Source organism: Toxotes jaculatrix, chromosome 1 (assembly GCF_017976425.1).
Source record: "Toxotes jaculatrix isolate fToxJac2 chromosome 1, fToxJac2.pri, whole genome shotgun sequence".
In the NCBI taxonomy this organism is placed as follows: domain Eukaryota; kingdom Metazoa; phylum Chordata; class Actinopteri; family Toxotidae; genus Toxotes; species Toxotes jaculatrix.
This window is the reverse complement of record NC_054394.1, coordinates 12255499-12282524: the sequence shown is the minus strand read 5'-3', so window position 1 is coordinate 12282524 and position 27026 is coordinate 12255499. Positions and strand designations below refer to the sequence as shown.

Sequence of the window (27026 nt, the reverse complement as noted above, 5' to 3'; positions counted from 1 at the left end):
TTATTTATTTATGCTTTGTTGTCCTCATTTTTTTTCTCCACAAAAGGAATAAATTATATGTTTCTTGATAGAGATGCAGAGAATTTGGGGATTAGGGGATCTCAAAAATACAAAAGATGCTGCTGCTTCTTCTAACCCAGTCTGCTGTGAACCTGCTGTGCTGTGTTCCAGGTGGCCAAGGCCGTGTCTCACTCCCTGAATAACTGCGTCAACTGTCTGCCTGGCCAGAAGGATGTGGACATGGCTCTGAAAAGCATCGGGGAGGCCAGCAAGAAGCTGTTGATTGAAACTGTGAGTTTGGACTCTGGATATTGGATATCCATATATTACAACTTCAAGGTTCAAAAACTACACCTGATACTAGTTGTTTCTCTGATAGTACATATGATCATTCTGATTTTTTCTGTCATCTTTCCTGATGAACATCTTCTCTCTGTCTTTCGTTCAGATCCCTCCAGCCTCCAAGTCATTCCAGGAGGCCCAGAGTGAGCTGAATCAAACAGCAGCAGACCTGAACCAGTCAGCAGGCGAGGTGGTCCACGCCTCCAGAGGCTCCAGCAGCCAGCTGGCAGTGGCCTCTGGGAAGTTCAGTCAAGACTTTGATGAGTTCCTGGATGCTGGTATCGAGATGGCTGGGCACACTCAGGTTTGTCTTGTTGCAAATACATTTTCACATGTTGATGTGTGTTTGATGAAAATTATAACGTCATAATTTTATGTCATTCTAGAAAAAGGATGACCAAGTGCAGGTGATTGGTAACCTGAAGAACATTTCCATGGCTTCTAGCAAGCTGCTGCTGGCTGCTAAGAGTCTGTCTGTAGACCCTGCAGCAGCAAATGCCAAGAACCTGCTTGCTGCTGCTGCAAGGTACCACACCATAGCCACTGTACAGACCTACACATTCCTCTGTGCTTTTATTCACAGTGAGATATTTATTAGGATTCAACCGTATGGTCATTTATTTTGGAAATAAGTGGGATGGACAAAATAATAGTTGCATAACATATAACACAACACAATTAAACAGGACCACAAACTGCAGCCTCCAAAATCATACAGCACAATCATACAGCTGAAACAACACCTCTCTAAAACAGCTTCAACACAACTGAACTTTAAAGCCTTCATGAAGGTTGGATTCATTGCAGGACTTTTGTATATCACCACATTAGTTACAGCTAAGTGTACACGGACCTAATAAACTGCCAGCTGAGTCTGTGTTGTAGTGTATTTAACATTTTCCCAGTCGTGCAAGGTATTTACCATTAAATTTAAAATACAGTATGATTACATTATATATCAGGCATTTGACTGGAATATATTCATCTTTCTTTCCCTCCATCAGTCTAAAAACTCTTCCGGTGTTTTAAAGTGCTGTTTTTGTACCACTAAGCAGTAAGTGACTCATGCAACGTTTTGAACCGTGGTGATATCATCCATCAAGGCAAGAGCGTTTTGTTATGATTGCCAAGTTATCAGCGGGATGCGTTCAGACATCTGCCCACCATGAAAGTCATAACTTGGTCATAAAAAGCCTTAATGGTGCACATTGCACCTGCAGAACTCATTTGTAATTAAAAAAGAATAAAAGCAAAAAAAAAAAAAAATCCCCAATATCTTCATAAAGACATGTTGGATGGATGGATTTCAATTTTTGCAGATGAATGACATAAACTAACACACACAAACACGGGATGCATGCACAGGCTTTGTTATTAAGACACTTTCTGATTGTTTCTTTGTTTCAGAGCCGTGACTGACAGCATTAACCAGCTGATCACGCTGTGCACACAGCAGGCTCCTGGCCAGAAGGAGTGTGACAACGCCCTCAGAGAGTTGGAGGTAAACAAAACTTTATCACCTTTTGATGGAACAGAAACATTCAGCAATCATATCAACAAAGTAACGGGTTTAATATCCTTGTTTACTCTTGATTAGTTAAGTTAGTACTTTAGGTGTATTTAGAACAGCATGTCTGTGTAGTATCCAAAAGAAAATAACGATTGCAGTTGTATTAATTCTCTGTGGCCGTAACCACCAAAGGATTTTGTGAAAATAAATAACCTGAGGAAAAATTCATCTTAAACTCCTGCTGTGCTCTCTCAGGCTGTCAGAGGAATGCTGGACAACCCCAATGAGCCTGTCAGTGACCTCTCCTACTTTGACTGCATTGAGAGTGTGATGGAGAACTCCAAGGTAGGTCCTCAGATCAAACAGTACAATGATCAAAACACCAAGCACTTCACTTTGCTCACACACACACACACACAGCTTAGCATCTAAAGCATTTCTTCCTTTCTTCTCTCTTTGTACTGCTGCTGTTCTGTCCAGGTCCTTGGAGAGTCCATGGCAGGTATTTCTCAGAACTGCAAGACCGGGGACGTGTCTGCATTCGGAGACTGTGTGGGATCAGCTTCAAAGGCCCTGTGTGGCCTCACTGAAGCTGCAGGACAGGTACAGGGAAGAACCTGTGGAGAATAGGAGCTACTGAATGGTTTATATGGCCTTTTTATTGGTAAGAGTAATGCAGGTGTTCACCGATGACAAATGTTTCTGCACAGGCCTCCTACCTGGTGGGTGTGTCTGATCCCAACAGTCAGGCGGGCCACCAGGGGCTGGTGGATCCCATCCAGTTTGCCAAAGCCAATCAGGCAATCCAGATGGCCTGTCAGAATCTTGTCGACCCAGACAGCAGTCCCTCTCAGGTACATGCACCTATAATAATCCCTGTATAGTTAAATGGAGATTACAGCGAGGTTAGGGGTTCTGCAACGTGATGTGTATGTGTCTTAGCTTTGCTGTAGATGAATGTTGAACCTTTTTATGGGGCTGCAGTTATTTGTTTTATTGCTATTATCTATTGCAGATTATTTGTTATGTTGACAATAAATAAAAACATCCCTGAATTTTCACCTCATGTTGTAATCAGAACAGTCCCCGAACAAAAACAAATAGTGAGCTTCAAACTAGTGAAGCTGATAGTTGTCTTTTTGTAGCTCTCAAAACTTTATGACATTCTCTGCAAACACCTGATACAAAAGTGTCCAACTGTTTTGGAGCCAGACTTCCCTCCGGGTCTGAAAGTCTTAATATTTATCTCATTATCACCATATTTTCCTCAGTAACATCCTTTGAGACCAACAGTTTTCCAACTGTTTTTTTGGGGGTTTTTTTTGGCCTAATAATAAGCCCCCCACACGTGCTCTTACATAAGTCAGTTTTCAGTCTATACCAGAAGTGTAAGGGAAGATTCTTGCAATTAGAATAGTAAATACCTTTCAGTACATGGAAATGTCCGTAGTACAAACATTGGACTTGCTTTATATGTGGGCGTAACACGAGGAGTGTCCTTGCTGATTGCATTGTCATCTGCTAATAAACTAATTTAACTTTGAAATAAAATGTCAGTTTCTAATTTAGCATTTTGTTTGTTTATAATGTGGCAGGTGCTCTCTGCAGCCACCATTGTTGCTAAGCACACCTCAGCACTGTGCAACGCCTGCCGTCTGGCTTCCTCCAAAACAACCAACCCAGTTGCCAAGAGGCACTTTGTCCAGTCTGCCAAAGAGGTGGCAAACAGCACTGCCAACTTGGTCAAAACCATCAAGGTAGGATTTCTTTGTCAGTCTTATCAAAAAAAAAAAAGGTTGGCTCTGTCTCCTAATAATTTGCACACTACAGCAGAGAAATTGATTTAACTTTGATTGTAATGTCCTTTGTGATTGATGTGGAGTAATTCTGATGAATCGTCTGTTGTTTGCAAAAGCTAATTTCTATCAGACTTCTCTCAGTGATTTGTGTCGTTCTTGACATTGGGTTAGAGAACTTAATAGGCACTCGAGTTTAATCAGATTTGTTTTGTGCTCCTTCACATTCCATCTCGCTCACTCTGCAGGCCTTAGATGGTGATTTCTCGGACGAGAACAGGAACAGGTGTCGAGTCGCCACAGCTCCGCTAATTGAGGCTGTGGAAAACCTGACAACATTTGCTTCCAACCCAGAGTTTGCCAGCGTCCCCGCTCAAATCAGCAACGAGGTATGGCCGTGTGAATAATGGTGTTAGTAGTATTCATGCACAACAGTTACATGTATTAATTCAATAGAGGTCTTGTAGAAAATTGTGGCACATGCTGCAAAAACAGGATGTTGTGTTAAATACAGATGTGTCTATATTTACTTTTTCTGTAGGGCTCAGCAGCACAGGAGCCCATCCTCCAGTCAGCACGCTCCATGCTTGACAGCAGCACTTACCTGCTTAAGACTGCACGCTCATTGGTTATCAACCCCAAAGACCCACCCACCTGGTCTGTTCTGGCTGGTCACTCTCGCACCGTCTCCGACTCCATCAAGAGTCTCATCACGGCCATCCGGTTAGTGAACAAGCATCTATTCAGATAAAATAAATGGGACAGAAGAGAGGGGGAGAACTAACAAAATACAGTAGCCTGGCTCTGTCCTGGATATCAAAATCTGCCTATCATTTATGTAAAGTGTAAAAAAGACAAGTTGTGGTTTTTAATGTGGGTTTATGTTACTGTTTCTTGGCCATGAGCTTTCTGGAGTCTCGTAGTTACCTTGAGGTTGCCAGAAGCGACTTTATGAAGTATCCGACACATCATAATTTCAGTCCTTATTCCCTGTTTTATACCACTGTACTCCACTTTTCTGCAGTGATGCAGTTGTTTCTAAATGCAGAAGTGTAGGAGGTGAATATTTACGACTAAGGTTAAAAAGTTGAGAATTACATTTTCACCCTGATACAGCTTTTACTTCCATATATCTTTATACATAGCTCCGTAAAAAAGCCGGTGGGACTAAACCACTGTCCTTGAGAGATGATGCCAAAATTCTGTAGCGTGGCATGACAAATGCTTGTTCTTACACTTCCTGAGCATTCATTTTTAATCTCCTCTTTCACACCTTTTGTACTTGGCCTTGATCAGAACAAAACTGATGCCCATGAGGAACTAATTCCCAGAGTCAAACACACTGAATTTTAAGGTTCCAGCTTGGCTCAGAACATCTGCACATTAGCATTCACACGCAGCCAGCTTAGCATCTCCTTCAGTTCTGATGCCCTTATCACAGTCACAGTCCTTTTAAGACTGCAAATTGAGCAGCGGGAATTTTGGCCCTTTGATAGTTTTCAGTGATACTCTGCAGTGCCAGTGAACACAAATAGGAATGGTCTCTGTCTTGCAAAAGCCTGGCCTCATAATTTGTTAGTCTTATTTTACACAAAGGTAAGGTTTTATTTTAGGGTTACTTTCAGTGTGCCGTGGAATTGGATGTTTAACTAAACTTATTCTGCCCATGAGGCTGCTGCCCCAGACCACTCAGAGGCTTCAAAGCTAATTTGGCTGCCCGGCTTGATCTCCCTGTGTAGTGACGAGACCCTACAGGCCACATTTCAGCAGATGTGACCTGAACGGCAATGAGATGAGGGAACCACCAGGAAAGATGTTAAAGACACATCCTGGAACCTGTCTGTGTTTTAATAAGTGTTAGTTATGTTAACATTTGCACTTCTTTTCTCTCTTCCTGTGTGTCTTTTTTTCCCTCATCACCTTCTGTGTCTTTCTTCCGTCTCCACACATCATCCTTCACCTTTACTCTCATTTTTATTTCCAACCATTTTACTGCTTTCTGTTTCTCCTCTTTTCCTGTTCCCATTTTATTCTCAGGGACAAGGCCCCAGGTCAGCGGGAGTGCGACTCATCAATTGATAACATCAACAAATGTATCCGGGACATCGAGCAGGCCTCTCTGGCAGCAGTCAGCCAGAACTTACCCAGCAGGGACGACATATCGCTGGAAGTCAGTAACCATCAGAAAATTTTCTACTTCTACTAGTGTCTTTCTCTGTTTCTTCTATCTGCTTGTCCTTGTCCGGTTGTTTATCTCTAGCTCTAACGTTTCCAGTCAGTTTTACATTCAGATTGTTGTTTCTTCCTTTTTCTAGTCCTTGTATTGCTTTTTGCGTCTCCCCTGTTAAACTATGGATCTATTATTGGTGGTTTTAATTAGGTCTCTGTCCATTGTAGGTCACAAACAGCTCAGGGATTTGATGTCATTTAAAATACTTTATCCAGTGCAATTCAGTATTTTAAATTGATCTGTGCTGTGTGAAGATGTCTTGTTTTTCTGCAACTAGAAACTCATACCCATTTCTGAGATTGGCATATTTTAATACAGAACTGGACATAGAGCCGTTTTGGGCTCTTGTGCTAGTTTTGCTGAGCTGTGAAGAGTTTAAGCTCATAGAAGAACCCAGAGCAGCTTTTTAGCTGGTTTAATCTTACTTATTTGAATACACCTCTGTCTCCAATAAAAAAAAAAAACACATAAAAAGTATTTTCTTTTTATTTCCTCTCTTCAGGCGCTACAAGAGCAGCTGACGTCCACTGTGCAGGAAATTGGCCACCTAATTGACCCCATTTCCACCGCTGCCAGAGGCGAAGCTTCCCAACTAGGACACAAGGTATATAGGGCAGGGAGTTAATTACTTAACTTTAATGCTGTGGATGGAACAACACAGTGATCCTTTTAGCGGCAATATTCAGTGATAGCAGTATTGAATATTATTGGATTATGTGAACATAAGTAATATGGTAATTATCACAGCAGTATATATCAATGTTCTAATATTAGAACATTTTCTATGCGTGTTATGCTTTACTGTCACATAAATCAGCTAGAACTACCTGTGCGTCTTTTCTCTGTATCCTCATCTGAAATTGCCAGGTCTGTAACTCTGCTTGTTTATGTGAAAATGTGACATTTAGGTCAATGTCCCTTTTTTTTTTTTTTTTCCTCAGAACTCATTAAAAACTTTTCACTCTTTGCTTCAGGTGACCCAACTGGCTGGTTACTTTGAGCCACTGATCAAGGCCTCTGTGGGTGTGGCATCCAAGCTGAAGGACCACCAGCAGCAGATGACTTTCCTGGACCAAACTAAGACCATGGCTGAGTCTGCCCTGCAGATGCTCTACGCTGCCAAGGAGGGCGGTGGAAACCCAAAGGTATGACCACTTTGTGCTTTCGTTTTTTATGCTTTCTTGGGTTACATTGGAGCTTCACTACAGCTCCGCAATATTATACAAGAATTATCTCGACAATCACTTAGTATAACTACAAGATCCTGAATGACTCAATGAGCATAATTAACCGTTTGATATGTGCTTGTGCTGTGTCGTGTCACACTTCACAGGCATCCCATACCCACGATGCCATAGCAGAGGCAGCCCAGCTCATGAAGGAGGCGGTTGATGATATCATGGTGACTCTGAATGAGGCTGCCAGTGAAGTGGGGATGGTGGGAGGAATGGTGGAGTCCATTGCAGAGGCCATGGGCAAGGTGACTCACAGGATGTTTGATGCTCAGGTGCAGGGTAAACAGTGGTGATCAGGACACACAGGATGGCATCAGCACTCTTAATTTGCCTTCATGCTTAGACTGTGATTGGTTGAATAAACTCACGCTCTAGTGGTTTTTGACTTTGAGTTTACTGCAGCTGCAGAAAGACGCCAACGTCTCTGTCTCTCCATTAGTAGTAGCTAAGCGTGCTTCCCTCAGCCATGTTCTCTATATTTTCCTGGGGGAACCTGAGGTGTTCTTAGGACAGGCAGGATAAAAATAGTCCTTTCAGTGTTTTCAAAGCCTGCTCCAGGGTTCCTAAGGTGATCACCTGTTGAGCTGAGGGTTCATTTTAATTAAAACTCTCCCATTGCCAGTCACTCTGAGTAACTCTGCTAAGGGACAGTGTAAACCTTTAAATGTAGTTTGGTTCCAGAACCAGTATGTATGACTGAACCCTGTATGCCGTTAATCGACACTGTGCTACACATTGCCGTTTCAACAAAATCTGGCAAAACTCTAGCGGAAAAGATCTTGTTTTGAGAGGGGCAACAGTGGGAAAAGCCAAAATGCTGTGAAGAAAACAGGTGGGATAAACTGGATGAAAGTTGATAGTGAGTACCGGAAATCTGGCAGGGAGACAAATGTTTTTAATCTTTATCCAGGATGTTCCAGGATTTACACAAGAAACCATAATTTTCTAACTGAGAGTTCCATTTTTCTTCTTTCTTTGACCCATAATTTCCTGTTGCAGTGTGCAACATCTTGATTACAAACTTGGCGTCTCCTAGGCTCCACAAAAAGTCACTGATTAACATATTAATACAAATCACAAGCCAGTGATGCAGAGGAAAATTGACTGTCAACACAGCCTCTCTCGGCCGGTGTTGGGCAATTTGGACTATCTTTCCAATTAACAGTCCAGACTATTGGCAAACACATAAGGTGTGGAGCAAAAAAAAGCCTTTTATCTCAAGTACAGACAGAATAGCATTAACTAATTACATCCCTCCTCGCCTTCCTTAGTGAGAATTATCACAAAGGTGAAAAAGTGCCTCAGGTGTGGGTCACCAGAGGGAACAGCATCTCTGCGCCAACTTTGTGTAGCGTGTCATGAATAATTAATGAAAGCGGTTCATTTTGGGTGTGCATGATGAGCGTGTAGGTGTGTGTTTTGTTCCCGTGTCCCTCAGTGTGTGCCTGCTAGCTGCTGATTAAAAAGAGATAATCCTCTTAGACGATCCATCGACATAATGGTCACTGTGATTTGAGCAGAGGTGATTTAAAGGCTTTTCTGCTGAACTGTTAGTCAAGACTGCAGATTCTAAGGTGTTATTCCACCCAGCGGGCGAAGCAAAACATCATGTACTTGCGATATTTCGGATTCGTTTCAGTACCAGCATGCTTTTCCCACATGTCGTCATCTCTCTCATCTCCTCAGCTTTGCCATGGCACTCAGATGTGTTGAGCACAGTCTAATTTAGCAGAAATGCTAGAAACATAATGTATGCGCTGCAAGCTGGTGATCAAATGTTTTTGTAGTTGATGCTATTTTGAAGCTGTAATTACAGAGTGGATTTGGTGGATAATTTGTAATGAGTGTTTATCATTGGCACTGAATGTTTCTTTGGATGTAAAATTGCATCAGTGTTGGTTTACAGATTAACTGATGCCTGCACACCTGGCAGATATTCTATAATTGGAGGGTAGATTAGATTTAACATGTCATTGCAGCTAAAGAACAGAATGATTGATTGTGTTCATGTTTGAAGATGTTTGTGTGTGTGTGTGTGTGTATGTGTGTTTCTCTCTCTCTCTTGTTCTTTAGCTGGATGAAGGTACACCACCTGAACCTGAGGGCTCATTTGTGGATTACCAGACCAGCATGGTGAAATACTCTAAGGCGATTGCTGTCACTGCTCAGGAGATGGTAAATCTTCAAAATAATTGTTTACACTATTGAACAGTTTTGGAGATGTGATTGTGAGATGTTCCTTTGTTGGACACATTTTACTCTTTTTTTCAAAATTGTCCTATAAATCAAAGTAAAACCAACCTGTGTTTGATAAACCATATTGTGATGTTCTGTTTTTTTGGTCACGACAGCTTGTGCATATTTAAACACCTGAATTATTTGTTGCTTGGTGCTAATTTACCTCCCAAGTGTATCTAGTATAGTCAAATATCTAGTGGCTCAGTGTTCTTCAGTCAATATGAGTTCACCGTGGCACAGCATGTCATAGCCAGTAAGAACCACATTTAGCATTAAGCAGTGTTTAGTTTGGATTGACAGTCAGTGTGTGTTTATCCCTCAGATGACCAAATCAGTGACGTGTCCAGATGAGCTGGGGGCACTGGCCTCTCAGGTGACCGTGGACTACAGCCAGCTGGCCGTTCAGGGTCGACTGGCTGCTCACACAGCTGAGCCAGAGGAGGTGAGGAGGACCTGTGTGTCACTCAAAGATAGCTTGTCTTACCCTTTATGCAGCTCCGCTGCATCAGTGTGGCAGATTCATACCTTTAACTGTAATTCATAGAGCACTACTTACAGCTGCATGCATGTAAAAAAAAACATGAAAAATTGGTGCACAAGCCATATTTTATGGTGGAGTGGAGACACGTTTTCTGAGTCAATTTTTATAGAACATGGTTTTATTTTGTTATTACTGTGTTTGTTGTCGTTCAGATCGGTTTCCAGATCAAGACTCGAGTGCAGGAGCTTGGACATGGCTGCATCTTCCTGGTCCAGAAGGCCGGGGCTCTGCAGATCACCCCTTCTGACAGCTTCACCAAAAGAGAGCTCATTGAATGTGCCCGTGCAGTCACAGAAAAGGTATTACCCTGTCATTACAGATCTGAGGTTTGAATTGTTTTGTCGTGTGCTGATCGACACCACCACTGAAGCTACGTTGATGTCCTAAGTTTCACCAAACATTAAATGTGTCTCTTTTCTATCTACAGTAATCATGTTAATTAAAAAATCCCTTAGGGTTGCATGTTTTCCTGTTCAGCCTAGTGTGATCCACACCAAACTAACTGTTGTTGTTCTTCACTGGAACAATAAAGAATTATTTTCTAGCTGTGTAGTTTACACCAAGTGATTCTGCTGTCATGGTATCAAAAATATAAGAGGGTTGTAAATTAGTTTTATAATGAATTATAGCAGTGTATATTAAAGCATTTTGGAATAAAGCCTTTGCCACAGGCATGTTTATGCTTTAAAGGCTGGCTGTTTAATTTATAGTCCTTGGCAAAATACATTACTCTACAGTCTGGTTTAATATACATTACTCGACATTCTGCTTTAATAATTCATGCTCAAGTATTGCACAGATCATATCCACTCAGTCTGGGAACATTGTACAGTTCTGGCTTATGAAAGCAAACAAATTCCTTTGGAGGCAATAGTTGTGGTTTCATCAGGGGAATCTACAGCGGACTGTGAGCTTTTCTGTATATTTCTGTCCTACTCCCAAGTTATGTCCATTTTAAAGGTTTTTTATCCTAAAGCTAGAGAGAGAGAGACAGTGTTTCCTGTGCAGAACATCTTTATCACAAGAAGAGAACAGGTTTTCTCTGTGTAACATGACATGCCTGCTCTGTTTTGAGTGTCAAGCCATTTTCTTGTAGTAGTGAGAGTCCGGAAACAGTAGTTTATCAATTCCTGCTGCCACTCAGGCACATGCACACAAAACAAATGGAGTCAAAACCAGTTTGACATGTACTCATTTCACTGAGTGAGTGATGTTGTGCGTTGCTCGGCACTGACACGGTACTTTGCTCTCACAGCAGATTTTTAAATCCTCTTGCAACTAGTGTGTTGGGCTTCTCCTTTCAATGCATTATTTCTCATTTTCCAAGGAGATGCACGTCACAGAACAATGCAAAAATGGAAGTGTTCATCTGAATCTACAACCGTGTGTGTTGCTCTTGTCTGTTTTGACCAATAAAGCTGTGATCATCTCCACTCCAACTGACCAAAACATAGTAATACAGATTTATAGTACTAATTCGAAAATAAGAATTGGTTGTGTCCAAATTAAGGTGCAGATATTTGCAGATGTAGATACCTGTCTGTTCATGGGATGTGTGTCTCTTTGTGTCCCCAGGTGTCCTTGGTGCTCTCAGCCCTCCAGGCAGGCAACAAGGGCACACAAGCCTGCATCACAGCAGCCAGCGCAGTTTCGGGCATCATCGCTGATCTGGACACCACCATCATGTTTGCCTCTGCCGGCACACTGAACGCAGAGAATGATGAGTCCTTCGCTGATCACAGGTGAGAGCTGCTGGATTATATGTTTCTGTATGCAGACAATACAGTATAATTGTGCGAGACATCACTTGAGTCGTCTAATACAAGAGCTGACTGGAGTCTAAAATCTGCCCCCCAGTTATTTTTCTTCCAAAACTGACAAGAATGACATATTAGCTGGTGAGCAGAGGCAGGAAATCTCTGGAGGTAGAAACCGCAAATTACCCTCAGGGTTTGAAAGATGGAGGAAGTGTCACATCTCTTACTGTTCTTTGCTCTTATGCTAAAGACTCCACTCAGAGACAGGATTCCCAAGAAAACAGCGAAAGCTTTAGAAGTTAGACATTATTCTGATTATATTCTATGAAATCTCACATTGTTGCGCAAGTGTTTAGTGGAAATGCTCAGAATCTTGTGTTTGACTTAAGTGAATCTGGGTTGGCCTTGTTATTTTTGAACGAATCGAGTTCAAAGAGATGAGTATCTAATGATCCAAGACTAGACTTGGCACATTACATGCTGCTATGACCAAAAATGATTACAGCAGATCCTTACAGATTGTTGTTAGTGAAATTGTACTATTCCTCACTGAAGAACCATGAAAGCGCAAATGTAGAGAAGCCCTGTTGGGACAGGATGAAAGGGAATGGAATTACTTTTTATCTTAAATTATGTCATTCACCTTCCTCAAAAATCAAACTTTGCTGGAGCTTCCTCCAAGTTTTCCTTGTCAATTTGAGGAAAATAAAGCTGCAACTCGTTACATAACCTTACCTGTACTTGTTTTTGCACGAGCTTTGATGTTCAAACGCCTTTGATATGAAAAGAGTTGTGTGCCAGTGTGCATCATTTTTGATGCTTGTAATTCACTTTTACATTTTATTTCTGCTGCAATAAGGCTTCTACAGTAGATCAGCGCTTCAGTCACAGAGAAAGAGTGTCCAACACTTTTGTCTTCCTCTCACTTCTTCCTCTGGCCCCTCGTCTTCTCTCTCAGGGAAAACATTTTGAAGACGGCCAAAGCTCTGGTCGAGGACACAAAGATGCTGGTGTCTGGTGCAGCTTCTGGTCAGGACAAGTTGGCGCAGGCCGCCCAGTCTTCTGCTAAGACCATCACCCAACTCACAGACGTGGTCAAGCTGGGAGCTGCCAGCATCGGCTCAGACGACCCTGAGACGCAGGTTAGCCAGCCCTGTATTTCTTCCCTCTCTTTTCTCTTTGTCCTTTATTCACTGTGACTTTTATCACAAGAAATTATGGAAGAATGAGCTGTGAACTGTAATAACCTTTCAGAGTTGCCCAGAATGCGCAGTAATAAATTGGTGTCTATCTGTGTGTGTCCTTTCTCTAGGTGGTTCTGATAAATGCTGTCAAAGATGTGGCCAAGGCGCTGGCTGAGCTCATTAGTGCCACCAAGTGCGCTTCTGGCAAAGCAGCAGATGATCCATCTATGTACCAGCTGAAGAGCGCTGCCAAGGTGAGGGGACCAGGGAGTGTGCAATTCATGAAACTATGTCATCTAATTTAACGGCCTCCAGTGGGTTTAAATACAGTTAAATATGGTGTGTGTGTGTGTCTTTTTCAGATTTAGAAATCTTTAATAAAAAATAAAAATAATTTCTGTTGCAACTGATTTAAAAAAAAAGGCCTATTAAAATCCTGCATATGATGTGATGAAAATCACAATTCCCACATGCTGTATGTATGCTTAGCAGACAAGCTCCTCTTCCTGAGGCAGGTTCATTAATCAGCGACAGCACCCCTCCTGTCATTATGAAACACTGCTCACGTGACTTAAACTGGAGACTGTCTCTCTCTGTAATGTAAACAGCCAGTAAATGGATGTTCAGGATAACAGGAAACTGGGATATTTCTAACCAAGATAAATCAGCTGAATGCTTTGCTTCAGCACACATGCAGTGTAAATTTTCAAAGCCACAGTTCATAATCCAGTCATGACACTGTTGACTGCTCATTATCACCTCAAACTGTCGTTCCAAAAAAAAAAAGCCAGTTTCACAGTCTGCGGCAGCACATTGAGTCACGTAGTCCTTCAGATAATTACAACATGTCTCACATGCAATTTTAGGACCTGAGGTGAAACAAATCTTGTAAACCATTTGTAACATTTATCTTCAAGTCTTGAGGACTGTGAGCTTTTCTGCATGGTCGCTGTGCACCCCCTATCTTTGAGTTTGATGTAGCACACCCTTAGTAAGTGTCGTGCAATGCTCTAAACACAGAAGAAGATACCATCAGAGCTTTATGTCAGTTTTCGATTCTTTATATGATTTTTCCGGTGTCCTCAGGCCTGTGTTCATCATTGTGACGAAGTACTTTGACTTGTCACATATTTAATTTTCTGGCTTAGTCATAAAACAGATATATCTGCCTGGTTCCTTTATCCATTAGGTTTTTCAATTGATTTTCATTCAGAAAATGTACCAGATATTTAATCTTTTTTCTTCATGTTTTTATATCCTATACCTTTTCTGCCAGGTGATGGTGACCAACGTCACATCCCTGCTGAAGACAGTCAAGGCTGTGGAGGACGAGGCCACTCGGGGCACCAGAGCCCTGGAGGCCACAATCGAATGTATCAAACAGGAAATGGCGGTGAGGACATGTGGAGAGTTAATCATGTGCATGGATGGATGTTGGACAACAGTACTACAACATCACCAGTATTTCAAGATTTGTGTACTGCCTGTCTAATGACACCCACCTACTTTATCGTCCCCAGCTGTTTCAATCCAAGGACGCTCCGAACAAGACGACCACACCTGAGGAGTTCATTCGCATGACTAAGGGCATCACCATGGCAACTGCTAAAGCAGTGGCTGCAGGGAACTCTGCCCGGCAGGAGGACATCATCCATACGGCCAACCTCAGCCGCAAAGCCATTTCAGACATGCTCACAACCTGCAAGGTTATTTTCTTATATCAGCAACACAAAAATTAGTGTTTAATATCCTAATGCTGTTAAATCTGTCAAATCAGAACTTAAATTTGGACCATATCTCTCATAAATGTCCTAATAATTTGTAACTAAAGTAAAGGTTAATAATCCTGTTAAATCTGGAGTGTATGTGTTTCCGTCTTTCAGCAAGCGGCCTACCACCCTGAAGTCAGTGAGGAGGTGAAGAACAGGGCGCTGATGTTCGGATCAGAGTGTACCACTGGATACATTGATCTGCTGGAACACGTACTGTTGGTAGGTGGAATATTGTGTCGGTAAGTATGTGTAGAGAGAGAGAGAGAGAGAGAGAGAGAGAGAGAGAGAGAGATTTTTTTCTTCCTCATTTTTCACTAGCATTCACGTGGAGGATGATGAATGTTTGTGCCGTTTAACGATTGTAGATTCATCAGTTACGCTCCTAAAATGGTTTATGCTGAAATACATCAGTCTGATTTTGATCATTAACTTCTTATTTTCTGCTTAAATTTCTGTCATTTTTCAGATTGATAAAAAAAAACTTGACAACACTCTGTATGGAATAGAGAATAGAGTATTTTTTTTAGCTGGTTGCTCCAGAATTGCTTTGAAACTATGGTTTATATATATTGTATGAATATGATTCTCAAATATTCAAAATGTAACTTATGAATCATTTTATACATGTTTCTCTTTAATTCAGCCTGATGTATTTGTTATTCAAACCCACAAAATGTGTGTGATTCTCTGCCAAACAAGAGTTTGTGAAGAGTAATATAAGATTTGGGTGTTTTTTTGTAATGCCATAATTTCCACGATTTTCATTACTTCAGGGGAAACAGACAAATGTTGTCTCAGTTGTACAGTACTTTTCAAGTGCAATAGTGTTTAATATGTTTGTATATGTGCGTTTGTGTGCGTGTGTAGGTCCTGCAGAAGCCCACTGCAGAGCAGAAGCAGCAGCTGGCAGCTTGCTCCAAACGGGTGGCAGGAGCTGTCACAGAGCTCATCCAAACCGCAGAGGCCATGAAAGGTACAGACACATAGACACACACACACACATACAGTGACACCACGCTTCACACACCAACTCCTTTTACAGTTTTAGATGTGATGAACACAAATTTATGTCAGTAAGTAATAATTTGCTTACTAATGAAGCCTCCAACAAAATCTGTCATTGTTTATAATCCCCAGTAGGAGGCTGCTATAAGAGAACACATTTTATGATTTCCCAAATAACAGAGAAATAGAAACAACCCTCTAAGCAATCTTTTGGTAATATTCCTGTCCCCCTTCTCTTGCCACAGATGGAGGTAAGTTAGCATTGTTTTCTGTACTGTGACTGATTTCACCACTTGTGAGCTGTTCAACACCTTCTCTCCTCAGCGCTAACACTGATTTCATTAAACCTCATTTTGATATCCAGCTGCTCTCAGGCTTCTCGAGTACATAGAGTCAGCTCCATCCATCACGCTTTGTTTTATGTGCCATCTCATTTTACACAAATCACTCCATCTTCATTGCAGTGAGTGGCAGTTTGTGGCCTCCATCAGCTGTGCATGGAATGTGGTGATATGTGGCACTGCTTTTTTTATTTTTTATTTTTTCTGTGTGATCACATTATTGTTGTGAGGCATGTTCTGTTGACACACCGCTTTTTTTTTTTAATCCAAATTTTTTAATCTTAATCTCAATTTCACATGTGCACACGTACCTCAGGTTCAGAGTGGGTGGACCCCGAGGACCCAACGGTGATTGCAGAGACGGAGCTGCTCGGAGCAGCAGCATCCATCGAGGCAGCGGCTAAGAAGCTGGAGCAGCTCAAACCCCGAGCCAAGCCCAAGGTGGGTGACTACATGACTAATGACTCGCTTTGGGACAGTGTATGGAGAGGTGGAAGAGGAGATAATTGCATCACCACATAATTGTTGTTAAAAGAGCTGTAGCGAAAAGAACTTTACTCTGTTTCAGAGGAAAATGTTCATTATGAAACACTGTATTACAGGGAGTTATGACTCATAAGAAACAAGTTTTCTTTATAATTGTTCATATAGATGTATCAATAATAGGCAGCGGTAGAAGACGTAATCAGATCCTTTTGTTAAAGTAACAATATGAACATGCAGAAATACTCTATTACATTTAAAAATCCTGCATTCAAGATTTCACATAGGTAAAAGTAGCTGTATTACTAGCAAAATATACTTAAAGCATAACCACTAATTTTACAAAAAGGCCTCCATTAAAGTTCTATATTATTATATATTTCAGTAGTGAGTGATCATTATCATTACTTTTAACTTATTGAGCTAATTTTAACTTTATATATTGTTGGGTAGTTTGTTTCCAGTGGAAAGAGTTACTTAGATCCTTTACTTGTAAAAGTAAAAAGTGTAAAAAGTACAGTTTTGGTGCTTTGTAGATTTAACATCTGATTTTGCTCAGATGACTTAGACTGTGCAATTTATAGTTAAACCTTGAAGCACGACTTTTTCTTCTTTCCCGTATTAATGTCATGTGCATGTGTGTAAATACCTCTGTTGTTTTTTTTATGGTTCGTATTAAGCTTTCAGTGTTAACATTGGGAGTTCGTGACATTTGACAATAACAGAATGACATGTTTTGTTGTGCCATTCACAGAAAGGGTGCTCTGTGTCTTGTGCTGTCTCCTCCCTGTTTACATATCCCCATCAAATTTTCTTTCAACTTCACCAGTGTCCTGATTTGAACCTTCTCAGACATTCACATTTTGCCCAGTTCATTGGCTATCCATGTCCATCGAAGTTTTACCCTCTGATTTTTTTTTATCACTGTAGCTCCAAACACATCTGCCATGTTTCCCCCTCCTTCTCCTCCTCCTCCTCCAATCATCTCTCCATCTGTGATAGTTCTAGCTAAATCCTGTCCCAGTATTTGTCCTCTGGCTCCCAGTTAACCCCCCTTCCCCTCCCTCCCTGCCTGCCCCCACCAACGGCGGCCTTCTCTGCAGGGCTCTGTCTGATATGTTTGATATATTAGGTTGTTATTCAGTCCCAACTATATATCAAACATATTCCTACAGTGTCCCGCTCTGTCTACAGACTTGTGGTGTGAATGTGTTTGTGCATTAAAGTGTGTGTGTGTGTGTGTGTGTGTGTGTGTGCGCGCGTTTAAATGGGCCGACTTAAGTATGACTGGATGTGTAATACTGACAGAAAATCTTTGTGCAGAGTCTTGTTTCTTCCTTGGTTTCATCTAGCTCCTTATCAGCTGTTGCAGTTTAATAAGATGCTTTGTTTTTGGCTGTGTGAGGTGTTTGGGGAGTTATCTTTTGTTTCTCTGTTTGTCAGCATTGATGGGACACTGATGAATCAGTTGTAACTTTTTCCATCCCCAAAAAAGTCGCTTTTAAAAAGTGTGTCAATGGAAGAAATTCTCCCAGTGGCAATTAGAAGCGGTGAATCGAAGAAATTTTTCTTTCAGTGCAAAGAAATTGACTGAAATGTTATTTTCATTAAGAAATAAATTCAAAGTTTAATGGACTGTGAAATGAAAGTGGACTGTTACAGTGAAATGTATTGTTTGAGTTGTAGACAAGCACTGTAGAATGAGTTGACCAGGGTCACATTAAGGAGTGAGCAACCATGATTTAATCTGTTTTTTTACTTACTAATCTTAGTAACACTGAAAGTTTCAAACTTAAGCCTAGTGAAGGACCCCATCCTGACTGATTTGTCTTCTCCCCCCTCAGCAAGCGGATGAGACGCTGAACTTCGAGGAGCAGATCCTGGAGGCAGCCAAGTCCATCGCTGCAGCCACCAGCGCTTTGGTCAAATCAGCCTCAGCTGCCCAGAGAGAGCTGGTAGCTCAGGGCAAAGTGGGCTCCATTCCTGCTAATGCCGTGGACGATGGACAGTGGTCCCAGGGACTCATCTCTGCAGTAAGTACAAAGGACCTTTCTAATGCAGGTTACAGTCTGAGGTGCAATTTTGCAAACAAAATGACTCTTAAATCACTTTCTCTAATCTTCTCCACCAGGCGCGTATGGTAGCAGCAGCGACCAGCAACCTGTGTGAGGCAGCCAACGCCTCGGTGCAGGGCCACGCCAGCGAGGAGAAGCTCATCTCTTCAGCCAAACAGGTGGCGGCCTCCACTGCCCAGCTGCTGGTGGCCTGTAAGGTGAAAGCTGACCAGGACTCAGAGGCCATGAGGAGACTTCAGGTACAGTTTAGATGAATTCCAACTAAGACCACAGTTTTTTCATTGATGGTAAAAATGATCCCTCAAAACATCCAGTGTAGAAACGCTCATATTTATTAGCTGCACTACTTCAATAACAGTCATCTAAAGTCTACTTTGTTTTTTCATGCTGTTATTAGCTATTGTTCTCAATGGACCTCTTCCCTCCATAGATTGCTGGGAACGCTGTGAAGAAGGCATCAGACAACTTGGTGCGGGCAGCCCAGAAGGCAGCGTTTGACAAATCAGATGAAGACAATGTGGTGGTCAAGACAAAGTTTGTGGGTGGGATAGCGCAGGTAAGAATGTTGAGTGGGATTAAATATTTAGATGAGCCTCTCTTTCCTAAGTAGTTTCTCACTTAGTGCTGGTGTGTTATCGGGTAAAATTGAGGAAGTACAAATGAATTTTAATCCTCCTAACCACCAGCTCTCACCGTTCACCGTTTCTTGTAACTTTTCTAACCTGACTAGGAAACTGGGACTTTGAAAACATGCAATTGTTTCATTTTTTTCCTACACTTATTGACAAATGAACATTTAGATTTATTAGCACTAGATTACACTTGCTCAAACATCCAGAACTTTAACACCAAGAAACACTGTCTGTCCTCACTTATCACATTCTTGTATTATCTTTTCCACGCTGTCAGACACACTGCTGTGTGCTGTCATTTGTCAGCATTGATTTAATACCTCAGTTTGTCTCTAAAAGAAAATAGATACCAACTTTTGAAACGCCTAATATCAGTCAGCTGATAGATTCATTTGTGTCTCCACTCTTCAAAATGTCCTCAGAAAAGATATTATTTCTCCTCTTTACCCAATACGAGCGCAAATGCTAAATTTGAAACTTAACATACAGGTACACCAACCACAAAGGATGCATTGATAGTTGGCGGTTAATGTACTAATATTTACTAAAGCATACATGGCTTTTCCATCAAAACTGGACTGAATGGGTTTTGGAAAACTGATCTCAGCTACTATCTAAAGAAAAATATTTAAATCCACAAAATAATTAGTAATACGTGTATAGTTGCCTGATAGCTAAAATTTTAAATGCTTTAAATTAAACATGTATTTCATCTGTCTGTCCAGATTATTGCAGCCCAGGAGGAGATGCTGAGGAAGGAGAGAGAGTTGGAAGAAGCAAGAAAGAAACTGGCTCAGATCAGGCAGCAGCAGTACAAGTTCCTGCCCAGCGAACTACGAGAGGACAGTAACTAATCCTTCAAACTCACAGTCACTGCTGCACACACTTAAAGCAGTGTGAAGAGCACATACGTGTTTGTGTGCAAAGTTGTGTCCTTTTAATGGCACACTCAGACAGGTATCTGGCCTACAGCGACTTCAGGTATGTTGTGACTGATGTAACCTACCAGTAAAGCCCCAGTCCTGCGGTGAACACCGTTGGCTGAGCCCACATCACATGGAAAGATCTTAACGTCACCTACTAGCAAGTCTGATAATACTACTGTGTGGAACTGACTACTCTCTGAAAACAACATAAAGATTGTGGTGATTTGCCTGAAGAACTGCTTTTTGTCCTCATGTATAGCATAACTACTTTGACTGATGTAATCTGAACCAGAATGTGACATGCTGAGGACAAACAGCACAGCTCATATGCTTTTGTGTTTGTCCATAACCTACAGTTTGGTTTATTTTGTTTTACAGGTTTCAGCTCTAGTTCATAAACTTTTGAAATGAAGAATTGATTGTATTGCTGTTCATGTCATATAGCCGTTAAACTGCAACATCACAAAAACATTTCAGCTTGGTACTCTGATTATTGTGTGAATGTCAGCCTTTATGCTCCAATTTGGCACCTTAATATCTGTTTAAATCATGTAAATCACATGACCGTGTTGTGTCTTGACTTTAAGTCAGTGGTCGTTAACCCTAATATGAAGGAAGGTAGGATTTTGCATATTGGTGTCTTTTTTTTGGACCATACTGTAAATTTCCATCACTGATAGTTGTTTTTTGGGGAATCGTCCTTTAATGTAGACAGTGACTTAAGCATTTTTACTTTCTTTCTTGTCATTTTTTCAATACTGAAATCGATGGGCTCTACACGCAAACTCTTTTAAGATGCAACAAATTCTACATGTTTTGTCTACGCCCGTGAACATACCTGCGTCATCATGAGCAGCTGCTGAGACTCTAGCAGAATTATGGTACCATGTGAATGCTTTTTCCACACAGGACGACATATTACCATAGAAGGAATATTTATTACTCCTGAGTATTTTTAGCAGAGAGGGGTCTTTCGGGGGCAGAAGTGGTCTCACTTATTTACCATTGCTTGCAGAGCCTGTGATGGCCTTCAGGCAAGAAACCCACTCAGATATTTTCCCCCAATCCTGCAAACGTCTTTTTCTTTATTCCTTATCGTGTCAGGTACTGAGACCTCCAAACAGTATAAACAAAATTTGATCATGATGCAATAACGTGGATGGTGCTCAGGGTGGCAGTATTGGTTTCCCTTACACCTTGCAAACTTAAAGTAATAATACAGCAGATGATATTGTATAATTGAGAGCTTATTTTACTTTTAAGTATACAGTATGTTTTTAGAGTAATTGGCTACAACATCATGCATATTACATATACCTGTAAATACCTCAGACCTCTTGAGTGATCAGTTGAATGCTTCTGCACGCTTTGTCTGATGGTGACTGCTCCCTGCTGATATACTTTGGCCCTTCCCTTGATTATTTTCTGTCCCACTGTCAGAAAGCGATAATGGTTATATAATTTTTTTCCAGCAATACTCAATCACTGCCAGGGATTGATTAGAGTCAATTCGCATCCAATTCTGTAAATTCAGGAAGCAGCAAAACTCAAAATCTGAAAATAACTTAGCAATAAGCTAATTCTGGCAAATAAACGTTGTAGGAATTGAGGCTGAAATAAGTGAATGGAAAGTGAAGTGACTGCAACACCAACATCCAACTGCAGTTAATTTTTCTCCTGTCTTTTTTTTTTTTTTGTCTGTTAGTCTCTGAATTTAAGGGTGCTCTGTGTGACTTTATCGAATATACGACTTGCTGCAATAGACGAACCTTTTTGTTTACCGAGTTTGATTGTAGTGTGTTGGGTTCCCTCGTCTTACTATATCGGCTGTGTTTCAATATTAAAGGACAGTATATTGTAAGATTAGGTCCTGCTGTGAAAATGCATGGCTTCGTGCTTCAGCTTGCACCTCTTGTTCATACGGCGACAAAGTAAAACTTTTAAGGATGCACTGAGTGATTCTGACCTCCACATACAGACAGTATACCATAGCAAACAGCTGAAGACAGACTGAATTCAGAAGTGTTGTCTGGCATTGTATTTTTGTGTGTGAGTGTGGGTGGGAGGGCTGGGGGTGTTGGGGCGGGGTGGGGTGGGGGGTCCACTGCTCATCAAGTCAAGTCTGTAGTGTTTATTATTAGTGCCTTAGTCCGTAGCCCATACAGTGTCTGGTCTGCTTGAGTGACAGCTTCACCTCATCGGTCAGTAGAAGGTACTGGACATGCAATTTGTTTGGGAATGTAGGTTCCTATCTGTGGGTTTTCTAACATTTGTCGTCCCCACTTATTAATGTACTGTTCCTCTCAAGTGCTGAACCAACTGCATCCCCTTTATCTTTCTCTTTCTCTCTCTCTCTGCCACATGTAAGGCCTTTGGGGAATGACAGAGGAACTGTCCGCCAGTCAAAAAATGTGTTGCTGTTTAAAATGTACCATCAGTATGTATATTATATATATATATGAACACATTTTTGTACTGCATTCCATGGGCATGTACCACAGTGCTTCTAAACTACGACAGACCGCAATTTCATGTCTGTCAACTGCTTTATTGTATGTTTTGAAGTCACTAAAGTTTTATGGATGGGCTTTTTCCTTTCTTCTTCTTCTTCTTTTTTTTCCTTGTGCTTTTAAGCCTCTATGAAAGATAAATGTGATAAGAACATTTCGATATATCTGTCACCATTAAGATGTTGTGACGCATTTCAATGATGTGGAGTATTTGAAGTGTTCTGTATGTTTCTTCTCCCTTAACAGAAATAAAAATTATGAAGTTACTACAATAAGGATAAGTGATAACATACAATATAAAAGATATTTATCTGGCCTCAATAAAACTATTTTTTGTATTCACTGAAAATAAAGCATTTCAATGTAACCAAGTGTGTCACATTTCTTCTTGTGATTATTTCTTTAACAGACAGACGTGTGTATTTTACACATTTTCTTTTTCTTTTTTTTAAGTTCAGACCTGCATTAAACAAGTCCAGTATAAAAATTAACCAGCACTGTATCCAGCCTGGTTTGATGAAAGTTTCTGACATGAAAATGAGCTTTAGAAAGATTTTTTTTTTTTTTAAGTCCTTTTAATAAAGCACATGAATTAATTAATGTGCTTTAGCTGTCTAGACCTATCATCCCTTCTTCACATTTGGGAACCCAAATGTGAACTTTATGCACACTCTTTATTGCTGAGTTATTTGTAGCCCACACATCACTCACAAGCTCAAGTATCTGTAACCACAGTAACTACCGCTGACAACACCAAGGTCATGTCCTCAGTATTTTCTGTGTAAATTTGTGGGTTTTTAATCAACTTGGGCTTCGTTTGTGTTCTGCGATTCAAAACTTCTTAGTCAAGCTCACTGTAGTATGTTTACACTCTGTATTTCAATTTGATTACCTACCTGTGAATCAAATCACTGCCAATTCAATACCTTACTTAAGGAATTATAAACATGTTTGATTGGACCTTTTTTCCACATTTAACAAAATACATCAGTCTGCTCAATACACCAATGTTAAATTAAGGACTCTGCTTGAACAAAATACAGTTGTAAGAAAATATCCGATCGAGTAATCATTGAACAAAACTGAGAATCAGATTCAATATTTAAGGAAATTTAGGACGCTTGAAAGTTTTTTTTTCTTTTTTTTTTTCTTTTTTTTACCATCGAGCATTTGTTAGTGATCTAAATGTATCAGGCTCTGATACCCAAAGTTTCTCTACCAATTTTTTTCCTTTCAGTTCGGAAACAGCATTTAGAACTTTATTTTGGTAAATAACATTTGGTGAATGAGTAAAACATGAAACATCCAGTTCTCCATGTCTGTCTGTTAACATCCTCCCACAGTGTTTCAGCAGCAGCACTGACAGGATGCAGAACCACTGCACTGTCCTCCAGTCCAAGTGAATAACAGAGAGGTGAGTTCTGGCAAATGAGCAAGGTCTCTTTAAGTGTCTGTGTCAGTTTAGTGTCAGGACGAGATGGTATTTCTGAGTCAGCACTAAACCTGAAGCTATATTGAGTCCAGGCTATGAACTGAGACCCGTGCTAAATTTGTCCGGCACTAAAATTTGAGGAGGCAATGTCAATTACTGTGGCACAGCTGCTCCCAGGTCTGATTTTAAACCTGGAATCCGTTTTCTTACATTTTCTCATGAAGAAGGTTTTTAAATACTGCTGCTACTGCACACGTTTTTCCAGTGTGACAGAAATCTGAATCTGGGTCACTGTTTTACATTTTCCTGTTCTGATGAGATCTGACTTGTAATAAGAGGCCCTGGTACACTGACTTGGCTGGATGGAGGTGGAGACAGCAAAAAACCCTGGCTAAAAGGACGAGGGCATTGAATTTAATGTGGACAAGCAGCTGATAGAAGACAGCTCATCCATTATTTTTATGTCCTAAATCTAATTATAATAAAAGTCAGAAAGCGGGTACAGTTACTGATGACTGCAGCATGCTACACAGCAAGGTTAGAAACTTCATCCACTTAAGACAGTTGCATTCAGTGTAAGATAGGCCCAAACATTTTCTTAATTTCTTTCTGATCAGCCACTTTTACCTACAGTCGCTGCTTAATTTTTTTCACATTTTCTATTGCATAAAAATATCAGTGAGACATCGAATTGTTTTTACTGCGTTTCTCTACCGACAGAAAATCACACATAAGTGATATACACCAACCAGCACTGTGCACACTCACCACTCTGATGTTTTCACATGACCTCACGCATGAACTCTGCATGTCTAAACCGTTAGGATGAGCTTGATTAGGCTGAATCACAGCGACAGATAAAGTTTGACTCAGAGTGACTGGGTGGAGCACCAACATGATTCCCACTCCATACCTTTAATTACTGAGGAGGAAGTGAGAAATTCCAGTCTAGACATTAACAATGAAATCATCACTGATCATTTTGTCTGGTAGCTGCTCACCCAGCTGTCTCAGCACATCTACACTGAGCTGTTCAAACAGCACTGGCTTTTATTTGAGGTCTGACACTAATGTTTGACTGAACTGTAAAAAAAAAAGTAAAATCAATATAGAATAAAATAAAATCAGTCACTCAAGTACAGGAGACATCACAAACTATGCTGAGCTTTGATACAACCACAGAAACAAAGACTCTGTTTAGATTTATGACTCACAACAATAAATCAGTAATGCATGCATGGCCATCAACAGACAATGGTCACCTAATGAAATCACATTTAAAAGGTCTTTAAACTTCACATGTGGCTCATCAAAGGCCACAGCATCATTGTTACAGGGGCCACATACTCCCATGCATGATGGGAATTCAGGGAATACTGAGGGTTGTTTCAGTTATCACACTTGTCTGTCATTTGGCTTCAGCAGCATAATCTATCACATCTTTTAGCTCTTAGGATTTTCTTGAAAATAAAAATAAAACACGTTTTTTTTCTTTCTTTTTTTTTTTTTTACTGTTGATTTCCTCCATGGAATAATAGTTAATGGCTATTAATTCCAGAAAGAGGAAATGAAACAATGAAAGGTTTAATACATCATACTAGAATATGGGCTATTAGACCCTTTTTAGTGCATTCATTCAGGTCTGGAAATGGTCCGTAAAATAAAGGGAATTTAGATAGTTAGCATTGCAATGTAAATAATTCAATGTAACAAGGAGCCAAGTCTTTGCTGCAAGAAAAAATGACCAAAAAGGTTACCCATGCATCCTGTTCCTTGGACAAAAAATAGAAAAATCACATTTTATTTGCAACTATAATCCCAAAGCCCCCTGAATCAAATGCAGTCTTGGTAAATCATTAATTGTTGGACAGGTACAGTGTGGCAATGTTTGTCTCTCTATCTATCCAGGGTGCTAGGGTGACATGGATTGCGACATGAGCTTCTCTGATCTCTGTATATGACAGGAATTCCTGGCTGGCTGTCAGCCACAATCCACAGTCCACAAAACACATGGCGGGATGACAACACAGTGACAGCTGACTGCTTTAAAAAAGCACCGCAGGAAGGATATCAGGCCGGACCACCAAAGAGATAAAATATAGGAGTATAAAGTATAGTTAAATAGGGAATCATTTAATTTAATTTAATTTAAAAAGCAGACCTTGTAAAATCTAATCTTAAAACAAATTAAATCAAACTATCATAGCAATTTGTTGAATTCTTCAGCTGTTCAAAGCAAGAAGCATTTATACTATCAGATTTAGGTCAGGATTTATCTAGTTCTATGTCAGATTAATCAAGGCAGAAAATTAAGGAATAGTGAAGTGTATTGTGGTTTTGGCATGACTGACAGTATAGGCTTTTTGTTTTTTTGTTTTTTTTTCCTGTTTTTCTCCCAATTTATTTCACAAAGGAACCATAATAGTGAATGAACTGATTTGAGAGAAAGCTAATACCCCTTTCTAGTAGTCAGGCTTGTTGAGGGTGGGAGTGGCTACAAGGGCCATGGACAGAGCCCAGCAGGTGCTTTTTCAAGTAGTGAGATCCCAAAAATATGCACTCAACAAAACACAAGCAGAACAGTAAGGACTAGTGAAGAAAGGGGGGTATGCTAAAATCCAAAGGCATCCAAGAGAATGACAAAATACTGTCAGTGTGGGTTGTTATACCTTATGGACAAAAAGATATTGCTGTTCATATAGTGTTACACAACAGTGGTGTATATATGTATAGCACATCTAATCTATTATTGCACCAGCTCTTATTTTCAAGCATTAACTCATATTTCATTCTTCTTCTCGAGGTTCAATTTCCCTAACATGTACAAAAAATTAATTACTGGAGTTGACAGTAAACTATTATTACTCAACCATGAACCAGTCTTGACCACAGGTTGTGTGTGACAGCTGCGCCTGTGCCAGTGGCCCTGTGAACTATCACAGAGGCGCAGTGAGGGGGGCTGCTGAAATGCCAAAGCTTCTGTAACTTCCACCGTGCACGCCACCAGATCCACTGTG

The 27026-nt window shown here is 40.6% G+C and overlaps 1 protein-coding gene across 2 annotated transcripts in view; it reads left to right on the top strand.

Moving 5' to 3' along the window:
• tln2a (talin 2a) overlaps nucleotides 1–22114 on the top strand; it is an 87397-nt gene extending 65283 nt beyond the window's left edge. The window contains exons 30-59 of one of the 2 annotated variants that reach the window (XM_041033101.1): nucleotides 172–291; nucleotides 449–646; nucleotides 729–868; nucleotides 1750–1843; nucleotides 2108–2197; nucleotides 2333–2455; nucleotides 2563–2706; nucleotides 3448–3609; nucleotides 3897–4037; nucleotides 4190–4371; nucleotides 5686–5818; nucleotides 6381–6482; nucleotides 6853–7023; nucleotides 7212–7358; nucleotides 9187–9288; nucleotides 9674–9793; nucleotides 10045–10191; nucleotides 11468–11634; nucleotides 12608–12791; nucleotides 12962–13087; nucleotides 14110–14226; nucleotides 14354–14539; nucleotides 14717–14824; nucleotides 15473–15578; nucleotides 15856–15861; nucleotides 16268–16392; nucleotides 18279–18467; nucleotides 18566–18748; nucleotides 18940–19065; nucleotides 19867–22114. In XM_041033101.1, the coding sequence (XP_040889035.1) occupies nucleotides 172–291; nucleotides 449–646; nucleotides 729–868; nucleotides 1750–1843; nucleotides 2108–2197; nucleotides 2333–2455; nucleotides 2563–2706; nucleotides 3448–3609; nucleotides 3897–4037; nucleotides 4190–4371; nucleotides 5686–5818; nucleotides 6381–6482; nucleotides 6853–7023; nucleotides 7212–7358; nucleotides 9187–9288; nucleotides 9674–9793; nucleotides 10045–10191; nucleotides 11468–11634; nucleotides 12608–12791; nucleotides 12962–13087; nucleotides 14110–14226; nucleotides 14354–14539; nucleotides 14717–14824; nucleotides 15473–15578; nucleotides 15856–15861; nucleotides 16268–16392; nucleotides 18279–18467; nucleotides 18566–18748; nucleotides 18940–19065; nucleotides 19867–19995 (4068 nt within the window). In that variant the 3' untranslated portion in view covers nucleotides 19996–22114. The remainder of the gene's footprint in view (nucleotides 1–171; nucleotides 292–448; nucleotides 647–728; nucleotides 869–1749; nucleotides 1844–2107; nucleotides 2198–2332; nucleotides 2456–2562; nucleotides 2707–3447; nucleotides 3610–3896; nucleotides 4038–4189; nucleotides 4372–5685; nucleotides 5819–6380; nucleotides 6483–6852; nucleotides 7024–7211; nucleotides 7359–9186; nucleotides 9289–9673; nucleotides 9794–10044; nucleotides 10192–11467; nucleotides 11635–12607; nucleotides 12792–12961; nucleotides 13088–14109; nucleotides 14227–14353; nucleotides 14540–14716; nucleotides 14825–15472; nucleotides 15579–15855; nucleotides 15862–16267; nucleotides 16393–18278; nucleotides 18468–18565; nucleotides 18749–18939; nucleotides 19066–19866) is intronic. The other variant, XM_041033110.1, reaches the window with a different exon arrangement.
• Nucleotides 22115–27026: the final 4912 nt, after the last annotated feature.